Here is a 19,107-nt window from a genome sequence, read left to right as displayed (position 1 = left end):
CCAGGAAGTGATGTCATTAATATCGTCCGAATGTGATTCGATGAGGTTAAAAAGCTTTTTATGACACAGATAGGAGGCGGGGTCGGACAGGGGCCCAAATTCATACCAAAACTTAGATAAGTGCATGAATCTGGAGGACTGTAACATCAAAAACAAGAGTCGACCAGACAAAAAAAAAAAAAACCCACAATTTGCAAAGGTGTACTGCAGCTATGACTGAATCATGCTTTATAAGTGCAAATGAAAAGTCATCAGTAAGGTATTGTTTGAGTACTTTACATTAGTAATTGTAGGATATTTGTTGAGTTTTAGAAATTACATTTTTTCATTTGCACAAACCAGAATCTTGATGACATGAATATAGCAGACTTGAACATGCTGCCTTAAGCACCACAGAACAGTTTCGCTTTGTTTCTTTGTGTAGGGAGTACAGATAGCATTAATCAATACAATGGTGGTGCCAAAAATACGCCTTCTCATCGTAGGGCGTTCCATAAATCCCTTTATTTCTTGAATATTATTTACAACAGTACTTTTTCCCATGGCAGTCAGCTTTTCAGGATTTCAGTTTCCAACAAGCAGAGCATTTTTTGAATGCAGTATGTTTTCAATATAAAGCTTTATTTGTGCTTTGAATTTAAAACTTTATACAAACACCTAAAAAGACAACTGTTTAACTGAAAGGATGCCAGGGCAGCACAGTGAAGCAGTGGGTAGCAATGTCTTCCCACAGCAAAAAGGTCCCGGGTTTAATTCCAGGTGTCCGGGGTCCTTTCTGTGTGGAGTTTGCATGTCTTCCCTGTGTCTGTGTGGGTTTCCTCCGGGAGCCCCGGTTTCCTCCCACAGTCCAAAGACATGTAAGTCAGGAAAATTGGAGATACTAAAGATATGGAAATTCAAGGTGTGAATGTGTCTGTGAATGTGCTTGTCTGTGTGTCTCCCCTGCAATGGACTGGCGTCCTATCAAGGGTGTTTCCCTGCCTTTTGTCCAATGAGTGGTGGGATAGGTCCCATCACCTCCTGCAACCCTGATTAGGGTAAGCAGCTTAGAAATGAATGAATGAATGAATGAATGAATGAATGAATGAAAGAAAGTATGCCTCATCTGACAAAGTCAATCACACTTCATTGTGTGATATGTCAGGTTCCTTGCCTGTACACTGGAAAGAATATTCTGTTTCAGCCTGGTCACCTGAAAGAGAGATTACAACATTATCACAAAACCCTATTAATTACTGTATGGAGCAAAGGGCTGGGAAGTCTGTTAAGATCACTCAAATAGCATCTTACTGGTTTGATAGTAGTCATAGACTTTTATCACTGCTGGCTTGAGATTCTTCCCTGGGACTTGCTGAGTAACAGATAGAGTATAATGAAGAGGAATAGCCTTCGGAAGCTGCAAAGACAATAGAGGAATAAAATACGACACTGACACAGTGTTCCCACGCTGTTTAAAATAAAAGTCAAATAAGAATGTAAAGGATATGTGGAATTCACTTTACAACAATGGACAAAATATTCCAAATCCATTTTTGACATGGCATTAAATAATGGAATTCAACTAACAGTGTGTGAATAGAATGTCAGCCATCTATTCTATGTAATTTACACATGAGCTACTTTTGCAGCTTATTGTAATCCATAATGAACACAGAATTATGAATGAGAAGTTGTGTTTTGAAACTACAGCTGTAGTTTATTCTTGTCTTCTACTGGTATCATCTCACCTCTTCCAAATACATGATGACATGGTCATCTTGGGAGTCCACACGACTCACAAGTACAGAACGCCTCAACTGTGGAGACATTCGAAACTTGTAAATATTGTTGACTGCAGAATATTTGGACTGTCTTGAGGACATTTAGAGATAACAACAAAAGCAATAATTGACATGGGTAACTCACAGTTTTCAAAGAAGTTTCATCGATTATGAACCCTGACAACATTTTTATATCCACAATGACCATGTTGGTGCTCTCCTGTGACCCATTATATCTGAGAAAAATGAAAAAGACAAAGTTTTATAAAAACCAGAAATATTATAAAAATAACACTTGAGTGAAGTGCAGGACCCCTTTAAATACTTAGGCAAAAATTGTGGGTTTTAATGTGTTCACTCTCACTGGACTGTGATTTTGATGACCAGAGTTTGTGGAGACTTTGTGCAGTTCTCCTCAGTCTTTGCTTCAACACTGAAAACAGAGTCCTTTTTGGGTGTTGGGATGTTGTAGAACACGGCCATCTATGACAGACGGGTAACGCGTTCCCATTAAGACCAAGAAAAAATTGATATATTCAACAAACACTCTTGAACTCGAGAAATGAGTGAGATTATTCCACTAACCTGTACAGAGACACAGGCAGAGCCTTTCACTTCAACACTATATTTTGCTGGTATGTCCTGTAGCGCCCTCTCCTGGTACAGCAGTGTATTGCTCTGGTCCACATCAAAAAGGTGACTTGCTCCACTGGCAGACTGCACTGTCACCGTTGCAGAGCTACCTGAGCTGAACACTTTTGTGGCATACAGAGCCAGGGCCTGTAGTGCCACCACCGTATCCTGATAATACGAATATGTCATCATCAGTGGTTACCCGTTTAAGAAAGATAAACCTAATCTTGAATTTGGACATTGTTGCATCTAAATGCTTTTTGGAATACCTGGGTGGAGGAGAACCCTCCGTAGGGGTTTTGATGCCTAACCAGCCAACTGACAATCCTGCTGGCATAACCTAAGTCAGCAGTAGAGAGTGGGGAATTAGTGAGAACTGCTAGCAGCACGTAAGAGCTCATCTCCACTGCCAAGGACTCTGATTGTTCTGAATTTGACTGGGACCAGGAGAGTTGACCACCTAAGAAGAAGCAAAGACATAGAGTGCCGATGAGATAATGAAGAAAAACATGATTTTGATGAAGTTGTAAGATCATCATCACTGACTTAAAACATAGATAATCACGCACTGAAGGGAAAAAATGATAACAGAACAGGAACAACTACAACATATTATGGTGTGTTCACATAACATCTTAACCACTTTGATTTGGGTATCTCCCTGATGAAATCTTGGTGAATTAAGCTAAATGTCTTGGAACAGGCACAGCTGTTTGAGAAAGATCACTCCCCGAAATGCTTTACCCTCTTTTGAGGCCACATCATCCAGTTTTTGCAGAAGCTGAGAGCGTATTTCCTTTTCCCCAGCCAGGCTGAAGGTGTAGGCGAGCAAAGCAGTGGCGTAGTTATTTGTTAGATTACTGATGGAGGACTTTAGGCACAACAAGCCTTTACTCACAGAGGGCTCCTATGGAGGAAGAGAGGCATTCAGTTCAAATGGATAAAGTAAAGCAAGCAACACAGTAACACAGTCTCACAGATTCAGCTTTAACAACATAACTTTACACATATTATTATTATTATTATTATTATTATTATTATTTTGATGATAATGATGACATAAATTAATCATATAAATATATTTAGTGGTGATTCAGTCTAAAAACCCATTCGAAATGCCTCTGGTTTGTCCATTACGATAATAAAAATAACAAAGATAAAAAGTGCTTAGCCATACAAGAAGGATCAGGAATAAGATAAAAGCAATAGTTTGTATGCTGTTGTAATTTACTGCCACACATGTGCTTACCATCACTGATATGTTCAGCTCAAGCATTGCAGCAACAATGTATGTGGTCATAGTCACATCATCACTCACCCCTCCCTATAATGCAATTTCAACAACAGGAATGTTGACATATGTTTTTTTTTGTTTTAGAAATTTGTTGTATAAAGATGGGTATCTCCTCAAACTGTCTGCGACTAGTCAACTGAATTAGTATTCTAAATGCTGTGTAAGTCAAGTGAAATACCTTCATTCTGTTGTGAAAAAGACGACCTTTCCTCATGAAGCAACCATCTGGTCTCTGTTGACTTACTAGCCATTGCTTTGCACTAGTAATGTGGCGTGGCTCTATAAAAATGTAAGTTTGGGCTTTGCCAAAGGACCTCATGACAAAAGCTGTAAGCCTGGAGGTGATTTTGGGCGAGACGGATTACAAGAATCATTTCTGGTAAACAGTGTCATTTCTCAGTCACACCAAAGTGCTAAGTAAGGAGAATTTGATGAGCGTACCCACCATGTATTCCCATCACCTACACCAAATGCACTATAGGATCCATCAGAATGCTTGTAGTTAAGTTGCCTCTGGTATCCTGTTAACACATGTATGCAGTTAATGCGGCAGAGGTGAGCTAGGGTGGATCATTTACTTTTATACACAGTTCTGAAAAACTGAACATAAGCGTTCCCACCATTTTTAAGGAAACCAGTGGCCCTTTCTCGAATGGCTGAAGTGAGCTGCTCAGTGCTCTCTAGGTACTGCAGGATGTAGATGTTAGGGGAGAGAAGAGCCATGTTTTGCTCCCCACACCCATACGGCATCTTCAGCAATCCATCAAGATTCTGTAGTGCACGGCCCAAAATGTCTCCTACAGGGAGAAAGAGATGTGATATTATGGCTTCTCCCCAAAAAGAGGTAGCAGTTCATGTTAATGTTCCTTTTTTTGGTATTTTTACCAAGGACTGAGACTGAAGCTTTAACAGATCCCTCTACCACAACTTCAGGCAGAGCGAGCTCTACCTCCTCTGTCACAGTGTTTCCTACAGAAAAGACCACAGCAGAACAGAAAAACGTCCTATAAACACTGTAAGAAATATACATCTGAGTACTGTTTGTCCAACAAGATAAAGTGGATTCTCAGGTGACAATAACGACACCGTCTGAGACACTGACCGTGGGTACAAAGCAACCAGCTGTAGCTGTTGGTCTTTTCAGTGCCTTCAGCCTGCAGGAGACAGAAAACCATCATCTTTAGATCGGCAGCCTGACTTTGCGTGCTCTGGTGTGCCTGGTCCAATCCCTCCCGTCCTCTTCATCCCTCCCTGTCATCCTCCTCATCATTGTTATCCCCCTCGTCCTGGTGGTTGTGGCAGCTTTGTTGCTGGTCATCGTCTTTTGCTGTTTTTGTTGTCTTTATTTTGTCTGCTAGTGTGTTTTCTTTTGCATTTTGATTGTATTGTTTGTAATCGCTCCCTGGTCATGAAGGGGTGTCCTTTCTCTATGGTCCCTCTTCAGATTTCTTTCATTTTTTTACCTGTTACACTTGTTTTTTCTTGCCCACTACGAGGATTAAGTCAGGCGGTGCCGTCCTGTGTTGTTTGTTGTAAACCTATGGGCATGTAAAGCCCTTTGAGACTGTAAAGAGTGATATTGGGGTTTAAATAAACTTGAACTTGAACTAGTAATCACTCTAACATATTAACAAAACTGTGGTCATAAAGTGCATCCTATAATAAAATACAGTGGAACGCAAGAGGTCATAGCATGTCATGAATATAGTCAGAGTTAGAGAGGTTTGTGAAGCCTCTTACTCAAACAGCTGTTTTATTAGTGTCACAATGAAGTGCAAGCTGGAAGATGAAAAAGCTAAGTCAGTTAGCACAGTGATATTTAAACAAGGTAGGATAAAAGATTATATTTCATACATGTTTGTTCATTTTATTTGAGAGTTTTTTTCCCTCTCCTGTGCACCTTCCCATCATCATCTGCCCTGTTCCTTATTCTTGTGGAAGGAATGTTTTTAGGTAGTCCATATTAAACCTGTGCGCTATGACTGCCTTTGATTGCATGAAATGTAAATTGGAAAATGCCATATATATGTTACATATGTTACACAGTACTTAAGACAAAGTATATTTTAAGATCTGCATTATTAAAAACAAGTATTTGTATTTGTGTCTGTATTTGTTGAGGCAGCAAAATGATTTGTATTTGTGTTTGTATTTGAATAAAAGTGGAAACAGGTGTAACAATCCTGTTTTCTTTTTTTAACTACACTTCTAATTTTAGGATATTACAGTGTTAATATAGCTTAGGTATTCTTCAATAAACTATTATAATAATTATGAACACTTAAATGTTATACTGGTTTATGGTTTTCAGAAACCTAGCAACAAAAATATATAACCATAATCATCACTGAAAAGAAAATCATTTTAAAACTGAGTTCCTAATCCCCACTCAGATCAATAAACTAAACTCTAAACTAATAAATGCCGATGTGAAATTGTGAGCCTCGTTACCATCCGCCCTAACTGGAGGATGCAACCCCGTGACACACAGGTTGACAGAGCAGTGAACACATCGTGTAGGTGAACTAGCTAGTAACTCGTCTGCCAGAGCTAAGTTAGGCTAATCTCCTACGTGGAGCATCTTGTGAAGTTATACTTCAGTATAGATTTTACAAATAACAAAATACTTCATCTTTTTGCACAGCAGCACCACATTATCACAAGTATCAGGACTTTGAAAAGATTGTGCTAGAAACTGTCGATTCTGAAGAAAGAACCACGTGGACTTGGAGGAAACTGTCACGAGAATAAAATCGTAATTTTACAAGAAAAAGGGCATAATATTACCAGAATAAAGTCATAATTTTACGAGAAAAAGCCAAAATATTATGAGAATCAAGCGCAATTCTAGGCTACGTGTTATTTTGGAGGAGAAGTATCAGAAGAGGCTGCTCTTCTGACCCTCTATTGCTCTTCTGAAATTATGACTTTATTCTCATGATATTACGACTTTATTCTTGTAATATTATGACCTTACTCTTGAAATCTCAGAATTTTTTTCCCTCAGTGTGGCTCTAATACTCTGTCGTAGTGAGGAACACCAACTATTTGACGTGTTTTTTTCTTCCCGAAAATAAATATTTTTTAAAATATTTGTACGAAATACATATTTGTAAAAACCCACTATTTGTACTTTGCCAAATACCGTATTCGGATTTGGCTCCACCCTTACAACATAGCAGGACAAAATAATTACAACCGAAACATTACTGGTGTTCACATTTGGTCTGAGATCATTATCTAAACCAGGTCAGTGTAGTATTAGTATGAAAAGCCCAATAAGATTTCCATTTTGACCCTTAAAATGTTTTCTACTGGAAAGCAACTGTCTCAGCAGGAAATCTCAAACACTTTATAAACGTATCTGAGGTATCTTAGATGTCTTTTTTCTTTCCTAAAGACATGGGCGGTACAGTAGCGTGATGTCTAGGAATGTTGTAAAGATGGCATGTCACTTGGTTTCTCCATTTGTGTTGTGTAGAGATTGCTCTAAAGCTGTGAAACGTCAGGTAAATGCAGAGATTCCACTGTTGTTTTTGCAGGAACTATCCTGTCTACTGCAGTTGTTAAACTGCTTTAAAATATCCACATGTTGTGTTGGGAACGACAATTATTTCTTGGAGACTGTGACACAATTTGAGTGCTTGTCCAATCTATTTAACATTAGTTCTTCAGCATTTTGTGTCTTTTTGCACTTTTCCTGCCAGAGGACGTTTGATATTGTAATAGATATGGGGATTTACCTTCACCAGCAGAGTTCGTGTAACTGTGTCAATGCGGCCTCTGTCTGGTACAGTCACAATCTCATTGTCACACAGAGACTGAGATGCTTCTGCCTCTGCACTTACAGTCACATTCAGGACCCCTGAGCAAAATAATATGATAAGAAACTGCATCTGTTCTGAAACAAATCCTCTAAGGCAGAACAAGACAGTGTAAAAGTGATGTAGGGGAGTGATCAAATGCAGCATTTGAGCTTAGTAACTCACCCAGCACAGAGGGTATCAGAGTCCATCTGAAGGTCTTCCTACCATTTGCACGCAGACAAGAAGAATACTGGCCATCTGAGGAGGGTTTTAGAGTGTAGTCTGAGGAAGGGGCTGGAGTTACTTTAACCTGTCAGAGAAAGATAAGGAATTAGAATGAGAAATTGGTGACAGTTTTCTTCTTCATCAGTGTAAACCTCACCATAATGCTCTTTGACAGGTAGTTGAAGACAGTGGCCTTTAGCTCAAACAGTTCTCCTCGGATTATGGAGTAAGGAAGGGAGAGCTCCAGGAAGAAAGGCTGGAAGACGGTGAGTTCGGCTGGGGCAGCCAGACCAAAGCCCTTGGAGGACAGACAAAAGGCCTCTGTCTCCCAGGTGGTGATGGTGTCAGGGACAGTAACAGGCAGTTGTGCAGATCCAGATTCCCTTAAGAGAGAAAAGAGACGAGAGAGAGTGAGTGAGAGAGAGAGAGAGAGAGAGCGAGAGAGAGAGAGAGAGAGAGAGAGAGAGAGCAGTATGGGAAGGTGTCTGACCCTTTTCCTCATTTGTTTGAGACACTGTAGGGTGTAGACCTGGCCTGCCCAAAACATTCAAACAACGTTCACACGTAAATTGCCCCCACCATGATACTTATTCACACATAAATTGCCCCCCCAACTTTGGGGTTTATGATTCATGATCATAAATGTGTTTTTCCACACAATGCCAGGTGCCCGTCAAACAGTTATATAGTATTAATTCTTATACAGTAATTTTAACATGTGTCATAACAAAATAATTAGCATCCGCAGGGCACTGAAACTGAAAGAAGTCGAAATCAAAAAGCAATGCAATGGAGATTATCTTGTGCATAATACGAAACTGTGATGGAATATTTTCTTGTCAGTCATAAACTCGAGGATATGAGAATGGGAAGGGGGTGTGCCTGTCTCATAGTTCACACACTAATTAGCTCATTAGCCATGTCAGAATGGCTTGTCGGGCGGGCACTGTGCAGCTTTCAAAAAGAAAAGGTCATTTGTTAACCTTAAGTGTTCCTTAGTAATTAAAGTTGCAGTTGTGTAATCTCTCTCCCTCTTTTCACCCTTCCTTATCTATTTCTATCACTCTCACTCTGCCTCTCTATCCCTATCCCCTTTGATCCCAGTTCTCTCTTTGTGGCCCAGGCCGCCCTGCGTTCAAGACCAATACACACCAAAGCAGAAACCACTCGCTGTAACACTTAACAGACGCCAGGCTCGATGTTTTAGCGCAGCAACCCCCAAAGCATTTGGTCAAATGCTGATAACGTTTAATTGCGAGGGAGACTAGATCACATCGGGTGGTTAGTTTCCCTGTGAGAATGGAATTCAGACCATGTCACAGGCCCCATCTGCATAGCTCCACTCGGGCACAAACTATGTAGAACAAAAGAGAAATGAAACTAACCATACGATATTATCAATTAAATACGCATATCGAGTCATAACTGTTCGGACAGTCATAAATGTGCGGTAAAACTTAAAAATAGCCAGGAGCCATGAGCAGTCATGAGCAGCTAATTGTATGACCATCGGTGTAACTGTTTTTAATGGTAAAGAAACCATATTTGGTCTTGTTCGGGAGCATAGAATGCTGTAGATACGAGTACGCGAACGTAATTTTACTATTCTTTAATGGGAAAAAGTTATATAAAATAATTTCAACCGAGCTCAAATTAATACTTCCCAAATTCCAAGGATTGTCTCCTCCTTTCAGGCAGAGACACCCCCAAAAGGATGGCAGCACCCCCCGTCTGCAAATCAAATGCCTGACTCCCTGCTATCCTACAGTTCAGCTGCGCCAAAGTTCAGCTCCAGTTGAGCTCCGGTTGTATCAGCCGTAAGTCCGTCCGTTCTGCCCTGCTCATCTCCACGAAGAATCGGCCCGGGCTCACCGCTACGAAAGATCCGCGACGCTAAAAGACTTTCCCGGCACCGACACGAAGTCTCGCTCACGGTCTCCAACTGCCAACCTCAATAACTCCAGTGTCTCCTATCTGAACGTGGCTGGGCCTGCTCTTCTTCTTCCTCATCCCTTTTTCTCTCCCTTCCTCAATACCCCTTTTTGTGTGTAAGTAACTCCACTAGAACATCACTCAGATAGTTCTTTTGGTTAGGCGTGCCTCTTCGTGAGTAATGCCTCATGCTTGCGGAGTTGTTCATTCATACATACTTTAGGTAACGAGGATATTGTTATTGTCTACCGTTAGTTGTTTGTCTTCTTGTTAGTAGTTTAGATGCTGTTCTATGTGTGTGTATAGCGGATGTGCCTAAATTCCACCTGATTTCCAATTTATTCAACATTAGATTCATTCCGTACCGTTCGAATTTGATCGTTGTATTAAACGTGTCCGTTCGTATACCTACTCTTTGAGCACGTGATAAGTTATTTCCTTGTTACTGAATGTGGTGATCCAGAAACTTAGTTAGCTAGAAGTATTGAATTCGAAGAGTATTATTGTACTTGCTACTTTAATGCTGTTATTTATTATATGCACGGGTAATGAAGAGTTATTCGGAATAATTTCTAGGTTCAGTGTTCAGAACGCTAAGCTATAAATAGAGTTTTTCAGAATATCTGTAATTTCACTGGATTCAGGTTCCAAAATAAGGTTATGGTTACAGCAGAGTGATATTAGTATTAAGTCTGATATTCACAGTGAACCATTAACCAGATATTCCTCATACCACTGGCACAACAGGCTTTTTAGCAGTTTTTAAGGTTCCTTTTGTTAGGCTCAATGTCATTTTTCCACTGAAATGGACAAGGGCCCTGAAATATCAACAGTGATATTTAAACAGATATATTTATGAAATTAATTAATCTCCACAACAGTAATGGATAATCAGGCTCCCTAACAGTGCAGAAGGTAAAAAGTTCCCCATATGATTCAAGTTCAAATGACTACTTTCATCTGAGCAGAGGTTGGAAATGGTGAAACCAATTTTAGTCATCAGCATGTTAATCTTTTTGGGTCCTTCTTACTTCTTAGCCCCCACACAAACACATAAAACAGACTTTTAAAAAAAACTATGCTAATCTCAGAAAAAAACCCTATGAACACAGGACATTGCCCCTAAATTAAATGCTTTGATAATAGTGGGAATGTCTATAATCTCTTTATAACCAAACAGTAACTTTTACAAATAAAATGCACATACACACACACACACACACACACACAGACAGACACACACACACACACACAAAACTCAAAACTGAAATACTTACCCTACTTCTAAAAGATTCCAGATCCAAGTCTCTGGAAAGAAGGAGCGGATTGTCTCAGTTGGACGCATCCCACTTCCTCCTGCCATGCCAAATCCTCTGCTGCCCTCAGGGTAAACTGTAAACCAGCCAGAAACATAATAAACCAGGTTTCGGACACACTGGAATTATACTGACATTTCCCCTTATATAAAACATTGTGCTTTGTAAGATCTCACCACTCAAGTGATAAGTGTTTCCTCTGTACACTACACAGGGAGGAATTCTTGCAATTGCGTTTGTGGCCAAGTTCAATCCCATTCTCTGTTTCACATTTGGAAAAGATAACATGAGAAGATTCATCTCTGGATCAGAAGAAAACAGCAGACTCCTCACTAACCGTGACAACATAATGAAACTTGATATGTGGAACATACCTTGAAAAGACTGAGAGCAGAAATGTCTACTGCACCAGGGAATGGTAACACATATCGGCGGTCTCTGACATGAACACAGTCATGGTCACTGTCAAGTTCAACTGGATGATGTGGTGGCGGCCGCATCCTGAAGATCTATGGTGAAAGTGAGGTATGGAATTTTTTGAGGAAGAGTGATTACGTAAGTTTTCAGGGTGTTACAAAACTTTTATACAGCTTGTGTACTTCAAAGGAGCATGACTAAATCCAGTGCATTATGAGATTTTTATGTATACACTTTACAGCCATCCTGAAGGATTTCAGGGAACTGAAAAATTGACTGAAAAAACTGGTTACTTGTCAAAGTCTGATCACATTCACTGACCTCACCAAGTTTCAAAATTAATCAAGCAAATTAAAACTGGCTGTGGGCCATCTCTTGCACAACAGAATATTGTATTGTTGTATTTAAGATTACACAATGTCTATGGAAAATTTGCTCATGCAAAATGAAAGCATCGAAAGTGTAAAGTGTAATTTGAAACCAGTTTTAAAATTTTTGCTTCAGAAGGTTCTATGTTTATGATCTTAAATTCATTCTCATTGTCCTATTAGGAGTCTATGTGTTAGATCCTCTTTTTTTACTGTGTTAATATTAAGATTTTATTTTTCATTAATCTTTATAAAGTTATGCGCTTTAATTGTTTTTCATGTGAGTCTTTGACTACAAAGCTTCATGATATGCAATAAAAATGAAAAATATTATTGTTATTTCTTAGGGTGTTGTGATGTCATATCTAAAAATCAGCGCTGTACAAATACACAACCCAGGTCTGAATATTGCCTTATCAGCACTCAGACGTTTCCCTGATTCCAAGATGAGCACGCTCTGATCCACAGCACTGAGACCACACAGTGAGCCTGGCTCAGCTGAGAGTTGCAGGGTGTTCTCTTCACCTGGAACGGCCTTGGACGGAGAAAACTGCAAAGATACCTAAGGCACATGTAGTAAGTAAGTACATGATTGTCATTTTAGAAATTTAGGATGCTTGATTAAATCTCTGTAAAACTGCATTTGGAACATTTAGGATGGTCCTAACATTTAATGAGAAATAATTAAGAATATGTGTCTGGCCATACCCTTTACCTTATTTCTGAAACACTGCTCTGTTCTGAAATCTTTGTGGCCAGTTATAACAGTCTCACTTGGTGGAACACAGTATACCAAAATCTGCACCCAAGAAGCAGTCTCAGCACTGACATGCAGTGTGAAAGAAACTTTGCCTTGATTCACTCTATCAGAGTCCTTTACTGTAACCTTCATGGCTCCATACTGAACAATCTCTCCATTGGATAATGCCTACATCAGGAGACACCAATAAATAAACACAACACATAACTATTTTGTTGGGTTAAAGAGATGTTAGAGAAAGAGAAATACACATGTTTGACCATTTGCAAACACTTACCAAGTAGATTATGCTTAAGGACCCATTCTTTTTGGCTTCACCAACAATAGCGTACCTGACAGTTACTGGTACGTCTGTGTCACATTTCAGTGGCTCCTCCATGTTATCAATAGTGACTTCACTTCTTGTGGGTGTGTGAGGTCTGTGGGGTTGTGCCAGGTCAATGATTCTTAATGCATTTATAATGTGGGGTCTGTCATACCAATTATGAGAATGTTTGGTAGTATCGATTGCCTTGATTGAGGGAGGAAGACAGAATGATTATGCTTAAGGACCCATTCTTTATGGCTTCACCAACAATAGCGTACCTGACAGTTACTGGTACGTCTGTGTCACATTTCAGTGGCTCCTCCAAGTCTTCTACAGTAAGTTCACCTCTTGTGGGTGTGTGAGGTCTGTGGGGTTGTGCCAGGTCAATGATTCTTAATGCATTTATAATGTGGGGTCTGTCATACCAGTTATGAGAATGTTTGGTAGTATCGCTTGCCTTGATTGAGGGAGGAAGACAGAATTTATCATATGACATGCATGTAATTTTTCACAGATTAATAAATAATAAATAAGAAAAAGGTGTATCATACTAAGAGGTTAAGAGGGGCTGCAGGAAAGGTTGTTGTGTTGACAGAGAAATGAGCTATTCCATTAGCATCTGTGGTAAGATTCTCTATTAGAGTTGGGGACAACAACTGACCACCCGAAAGAAAGATGTTCTTGTTTGCAATGGGAGTTCCATTAACATATTTAGCTTTGATCTGTAATTCCAAGGAGAGAAGGAGAAAAATAAGATTCAAACCAATGCTTAAATAATGCACCACCAAAGTAAACTGATCATAGTCCACGTTACAGAATGGGGTTAATGCAAACAACATTCAAATGTACCTTTCCCTCTATTATTGCTCCATGTTCATAGTTATCTGGTGTATCAACAAATGTGAGTTCACCAAGCTTGTAAGATACATACACAGTGCCATCTTTGGACATTGAGATCCCTGGGGAAGAGACGGGAAAACAAGAACAAAATTAAAATATTTTCTCAAATCTGACTAAAAATGGAACATCTTTAATCCACAGTAAATCTTATAAATTTGATGGTGACACTCCAACCAAATGTTATGAGTGGGACCCACAGAGATTCCCTGCAAGTCATTCACCTGTTCCTTCTTCAGTTAACTTAGCAGAAAAATGAAATGAAGATATACTTTGGTTTTTCAGTAAATCAAATATGTTGAAGACATGAATGATACAGCCACTGTCACTCATCTGGAAAAAACAAAGCAAAATGAGAAGAAGTCGTTGTCTGAGAGGAATTCCACTGAGGAACAATGAAATGTTCCCAGCGCTCATTACAATTAATTATGGGAGGGACCCACCTCAACCGATTCAGTGAGGCATGATGGAGAATGGGAAGATACATGTGATTTTCCGCACAGTTCCATAAACACTTTCCCAGGAACAGGCTGTCCATAAGTATATCTGGACAAGTATGCAGCTTGATTAACATTACATTAAATGCAGATATCAAGTTACATTGCAGCTTGATTAACATTACATTAAATGCAGATATTAAGTTACTTTGCAACTTGATTAACGTTACATTACATTACATTACATTAAATCCCCCCACCCCCCCCCCATTGCAGCATTACATTAAATGGAGATATTAAGTTAAATTGCAGGGCTGCCCCCCCCCCCCCCAGTTATTACATTGTTTGCAAAATGCATCCATTTAATGACATGGCCTTCATAAATGGAGAGGAAATCATGAAAGAAAGATCCACTCACCTTCCACACACTTCTACTTTTAGCCCCTCTCCACCTATTTCTACTGTTTCAGGTAAGTTCAATTTTATTTCAAACTTTGGCAAAGCTGAAATGGGGAATAGATTAATATCAGTATATAGATGTACAATGAATGAGCATTTAAAAAACTTATCTATGCACTGAACTGAGGAAAAATCATCATTCTGTTATGCTTACCATACTCTTTTACACGAAAATAATGTCTTATTTGTCTTCCATCAATTTCTACAATGATTTGGTACATGCCAAGAGGTGCCTCTGAGTCCAAGTTATGAGAAAGCTGTAAAATCTTGCTTTTGGAGGAGACATCTACCCACTGACTGATTCTGTTATGCCGACTATCCTGTTTTTGTGGAGAATAACAGTAATACATATTTAGATGGAACAGAGGGTTACAGAGGAGCTGTTGTATGTTGAAACAGTGCTGAAACCTAAGTAAAGTATATCATCACCTCAGTTTCCAGTGGCTTACCTCAAGGTACACTACTGGGTACTGTAAAAGTCAAATAGATATAATTTAATCTCATGTCTTAACAGTTTCCTTTATACATAATATATATGATCATTTTGAAAGTCATGATATGCTATCCATTTTTTTCATGACTTCCAATGAAAATTGAAAATCTAATTTTACAACTGAACAACTGAAACTGAACGTGAGATTCCTTCATAAAATTGTGAACCAGAGGCTGTTATGGAGGATATAGTGTTTTTAGTATTTTCTTACTGCCATATTCTGAACTCAGCAATAGTTCATCAACCGATCAATATTGAGGCCCAGTAGCAACCCAAATATATTTATTCTGAGATCAAAGTCTAGAGAGCAAATGTGCCTCAATGTTGTGTCTCAATGTTTATTTGCTGTGGTTAAATGTGTATATAGTTAAATATTTATGGAAGGGATGCTGCCGAACCTTATGACCCGCAATAGATTCGGATGAAAACTTTTCTGCATAGGATGCAACTTACCACTTGCTCAATTGGTATGAAATTGGAATCCATGGACACAATTCTGAAAAGCACTGAGAAATGGAGAAAATTAAGAGTCATAAGTATTAAAAACTGATGAGTTCAAAAATTTGTGCATTCACATTGTTACTAATAGAGTGTTTTAGAGACTTTCATTGAGAGACTCAATTATAGTCTCTAACAGTTTATGTTAAATTCAATAGCTCTAATTTGTATTTTGGAGTAACAATGATTTAGGCTGTTTTTTTTCCTTACAAGCAGAAATAGATTTCCATTGTGTTTAGAACCAATACATTACCTGTGTGTCCTGGAATATAGATTGGTTTATCTGTCTGTATAAAAGTCATATTTTTTTTGAAGGTTTTGAACAGAACTTTCCTTTCCTTTTTCAAGTGGAACGATTCCCCTTGCACCTCCACTGTAATGGTCTGTTTAGACTCAGCCTGCAGTAGAGGAGCCTGTGAGGGGAACAGAATGCCAACATTTTGCACTTAGCCGGTATACTTGATTTTTATGTCCATTTCTTGAGACAGTAGTAAGTTTTGGTCATCTGGGAAGTAGACTGACAGCCCAGATTAAGAAGGTAAATACATTTTAAAGAGATCACTATGTCTTCCAAAAATAAAGAAATAAATATTTGGCAATATTTGTGTTTTTGTTTCTGTTTTCATGGCAAGATGCTACAACATTTGCCAAATGAAGGTACGGAGGGATTAGGAAAACTTTGCTGTTTGTACTGACCTGAAAATTAAAACAGCGATGAAACTCTTCTTGCGTTCTTTCCTGAATCAGTGTTCGGTTCTGGTCATTGTTGACCAGATAAACTGTCATTATCACAGTCTCTTTTGGCTGTAGAAGACTGGCACACAGTTTGGACTCAGTACCTGGCTGTATGACGGCAGGATATGTCACCAAAAACACCCTGGAAGGAGAATGTACACAGATTTGCAGGGAGAAAAAACACATCACCCCAATGTTACATCTCAACTCACACACCTGTCCCCCACCACAGGTGTAAATGCTTTCACAACTGTAACTGAATCCGACCTGATTAAACAAATATTTCAGATGCAATACGTTTCAAAAAGATAACATGATTGTAATATGTATCCTGTATTTACGGTTGTTCAGTTCCCTTGGCAGTATAGCAGAAGTGAAAAAACACTAGGATCAGTCCTCTCCACAATGGCGTCCCAAGAATAGCCATTGCTAAGTGCATTTAGCTCCTCCTGCAAGCTGTGAGTTCTGAATGCCTTCTTTTAATGCACATATATCCACGCTGATCTTTTCAGCAAATGGACGTGGTTATATTAATGATTAACTGATCTGGAGCCTGTTTTTATGTTACGGTGCCGTGGGCTTGGACAGTGGGCTTGTAGGGTTGCCAACTGTACTAAGAAATCACGTTTCATATTTTTAAGAATCTTTGGACAAACTTGCAATAACCTGAGTTGCATTTGCCAGTGCTCAGCATTGCCAATCCTCTGCTTACTGGTCCAATCTACACATCATTATATTTCCAGTTGTAGCTGTTTTCTATTAATTGCATCCAAAGTTTTTGAATGTCTTAGTGAAGGAAGGAATTGCTCAGCCTTCTTTGTCACTGTCAAGTGTTTTTTTCTTGTATTTATCCGTGTTTTCTTCCAACACCTTGTTTTCTTCCATCACGTGAATGGACCCAGGTAATGGATTATCCCATTCGTGTTACCACAGGCATTTACAAACCCAACCCAAGGGGTTAGTAAGGTGCAGCTATACAGCCTTATCAAAGAAAAAAAAATGAAAAATAGCATGCAGTATTTACTGGTGTAGTACACAGTACACAGTATGCGGTTTAGAATACAGCCAAAAGCTATTATCATAAGCAATCTGCTTGTGCCCAAAACGTGAGACTACCATTTTGCTGAGCAGGTCCTCTCTATCAGCCTATTCCAGTTGTTTGGTAAATTATTTCATATTTTATATGATTTCGTTGCTCTTTTAGCAAATTTACAGTAATAAACTACAACACATGAATAAAACACTGACATAAAAATATTTGTTGTAATTTACTACTTAGGTTATTATCAGCCAGTGGTGGCTGTTGGTCTTTGAAATAGGGGAAGCACAATTTAGGCTTTCGTCATAAAATTAGTCAATTATTACATTTGTTGTTATTTATATACGAATTCTGCCCTCCTTTCTTTTTCTAGGAAATGGTCTATTACCCTGTCATTCCTGTCAGATTCTTTCCCGGAGACTTGACTAGTTTCCTCTCAATGGACAACAGTACATTCTCTGAGTACTTCCAGTTAGCCAGTTCACTTTGTCATACCAGGAGACGTGAAATGATCGGTCTTTGCTCCCTGATTTTTGAACTAAATTAACGTTAGGCGTTGATCTGCCCTGCTGTTTAATTCTGAGTCTCTCCTTGTAAGAAAGACTATCAAAGAACTTCGCCAAAATCAGGTCGACAACATTAGCAACATCTACAATTTTGCACCAGCTTGCTCACTAGCTGGCTAGGTCCTCTATGACCTAGCTTAAAATCAACCTTTACCAAAGTGAAACGATAGCGAGTGACAAACTCAAGAATGCTATATTTACAATTTTATTAACAGTATGTACAAATAGAAACGGTATAGCAAATAACAGAGAAAATGAGCAGAAGCTTATGTCTCATGCCTGCCAACACTCCGTATAGATCGAGCTTGAATTCCGCCAGTGCCGGTATACAGTTTTAAAACACTTTCAGTCATGTTCTTTGCCATGACGTTTAAAAGAGTTTCTACAATCATCATATACAGCAGCCCAGCGTCCGGGCGGCACAAAATCAAGCCTACTGTCCGATAAACGTGCAGAAATTTTTTCAATGTAAAAATCGTTGTCACCAGTCTCATAGACTATGGAAGACCATGGAAGCTGTGTGTCCGGAAACAATGTTTTAAAAGCATATTGTCCAATAAATGTCTAGCTTTGTTGCACTGAAAACAGAGCGTATTCTGAAGTGCCACTGAACCCCAGAGATGCACAGCGTCAATGGATTTATATGGGTCGTGCTTCCTCAGGTTTCTATGAGAAAAAATTACATTAGCTTATGACGGCCTGCGAGAAATGAATGCAGAACCAACTAGCCGTGAAGTTGAACACTTTCTAGCCCAAAATATTGATTTGTAATAAGAGAGTTAAGTAATGTAAATACAATATTACATATTGAATTGACGAACGTCCTAGAGAAAGCTCGGCTTCCCGTGTAGTCTTAGAGCAGTCGCCTCTGTTATCAGCCTATAGCTGCCGTCAGCGTGGTCATGATCATCATTATTATTGTAACAAAAGGTCAGGAATGCAGACTTAGGTGAATGTGACTAAACAGCATTTTCTACTTCTGGCCCCATTTCAGCAGTATCAGCAGCCCCCGCCGAGCCCGAGTATGGGGCCAGACGATCTCTGTGAAGCACCACTGCCCGCGGTCTTGCCCTCATTCTTACCTTATACACTACATCAGAGATTTTCTTTATTACCTGGCATGGCCCCTCCCAGTTGCTATCAAGCTTGGGACAACGTCCCTTCT

The 19,107-nt window shown here is 39.2% G+C and overlaps 1 protein-coding gene across 1 annotated transcript; it reads right to left on the bottom strand.

Moving 5' to 3' along the window:
* Nucleotides 1-910: 910 nt before the first annotated feature.
* Nucleotides 911-16,809, bottom strand: LOC115813635 (alpha-2-macroglobulin). Its single transcript, XM_030776153.1, has 35 exons — nucleotides 16,679-16,809; nucleotides 16,299-16,479; nucleotides 15,856-16,015; nucleotides 15,558-15,610; nucleotides 15,061-15,081; nucleotides 14,766-14,931; nucleotides 14,571-14,655; nucleotides 14,159-14,261; nucleotides 13,940-14,048; nucleotides 13,668-13,777; nucleotides 13,370-13,540; nucleotides 13,097-13,275; nucleotides 12,789-12,930; nucleotides 12,467-12,679; nucleotides 12,164-12,313; nucleotides 11,341-11,475; nucleotides 11,128-11,227; nucleotides 10,928-11,042; nucleotides 7,876-8,101; nucleotides 7,677-7,803; nucleotides 7,431-7,552; nucleotides 4,790-4,841; nucleotides 4,573-4,656; nucleotides 4,308-4,484; nucleotides 4,133-4,208; nucleotides 3,866-4,022; nucleotides 3,643-3,717; nucleotides 3,138-3,300; nucleotides 2,663-2,853; nucleotides 2,346-2,561; nucleotides 2,125-2,243; nucleotides 1,906-1,996; nucleotides 1,728-1,796; nucleotides 1,291-1,396; nucleotides 911-1,192 (listed from the first exon to the last, which is right to left on the bottom strand). Exons 1-35 carry the CDS (start codon nucleotides 16,774-16,776, stop codon nucleotides 1,119-1,121), a joined length of 4,416 nt encoding a protein of 1,471 aa, XP_030632013.1. The 5' UTR covers nucleotides 16,777-16,809; the 3' UTR covers nucleotides 911-1,118.
* Between the last annotated feature and the right edge of the window lie 2,298 nt (nucleotides 16,810-19,107).

Source organism: Chanos chanos, chromosome 6, assembly GCF_902362185.1.
Source record: "Chanos chanos chromosome 6, fChaCha1.1, whole genome shotgun sequence".
NCBI classification, from domain to species: Eukaryota; Metazoa; Chordata; class Actinopteri; order Gonorynchiformes; family Chanidae; genus Chanos; species Chanos chanos.
Note: the sequence above shows the minus strand (reverse complement) of the source record. Positions and strands in the feature narration are given on the sequence as shown.

What these genes read in the sequence shown, in the direction of transcription:
- LOC115813635 (XM_030776153.1), bottom strand. Translation starts at nt 16,776, where the DNA reads ATGCACTTAGCAATGGCTATTCTTGGGACGCCATTGTGGAGAGGACTG. An exon ending in CTATATTCCAGGACACACAG is followed by an intron (nt 15,611 to 15,855) that starts GTAATGTATTGG and finishes TCCATTTCTCAG; the next exon opens with TGCTTTTCAGAATTGTGTCC. An exon ending in GTAGGTGATGGGAATACATG is followed by an intron (nt 4,023 to 4,132) that starts GTGGGTACGCTC and finishes AATCACCTCCAG; the next exon opens with GCTTACAGCTTTTGTCATGA.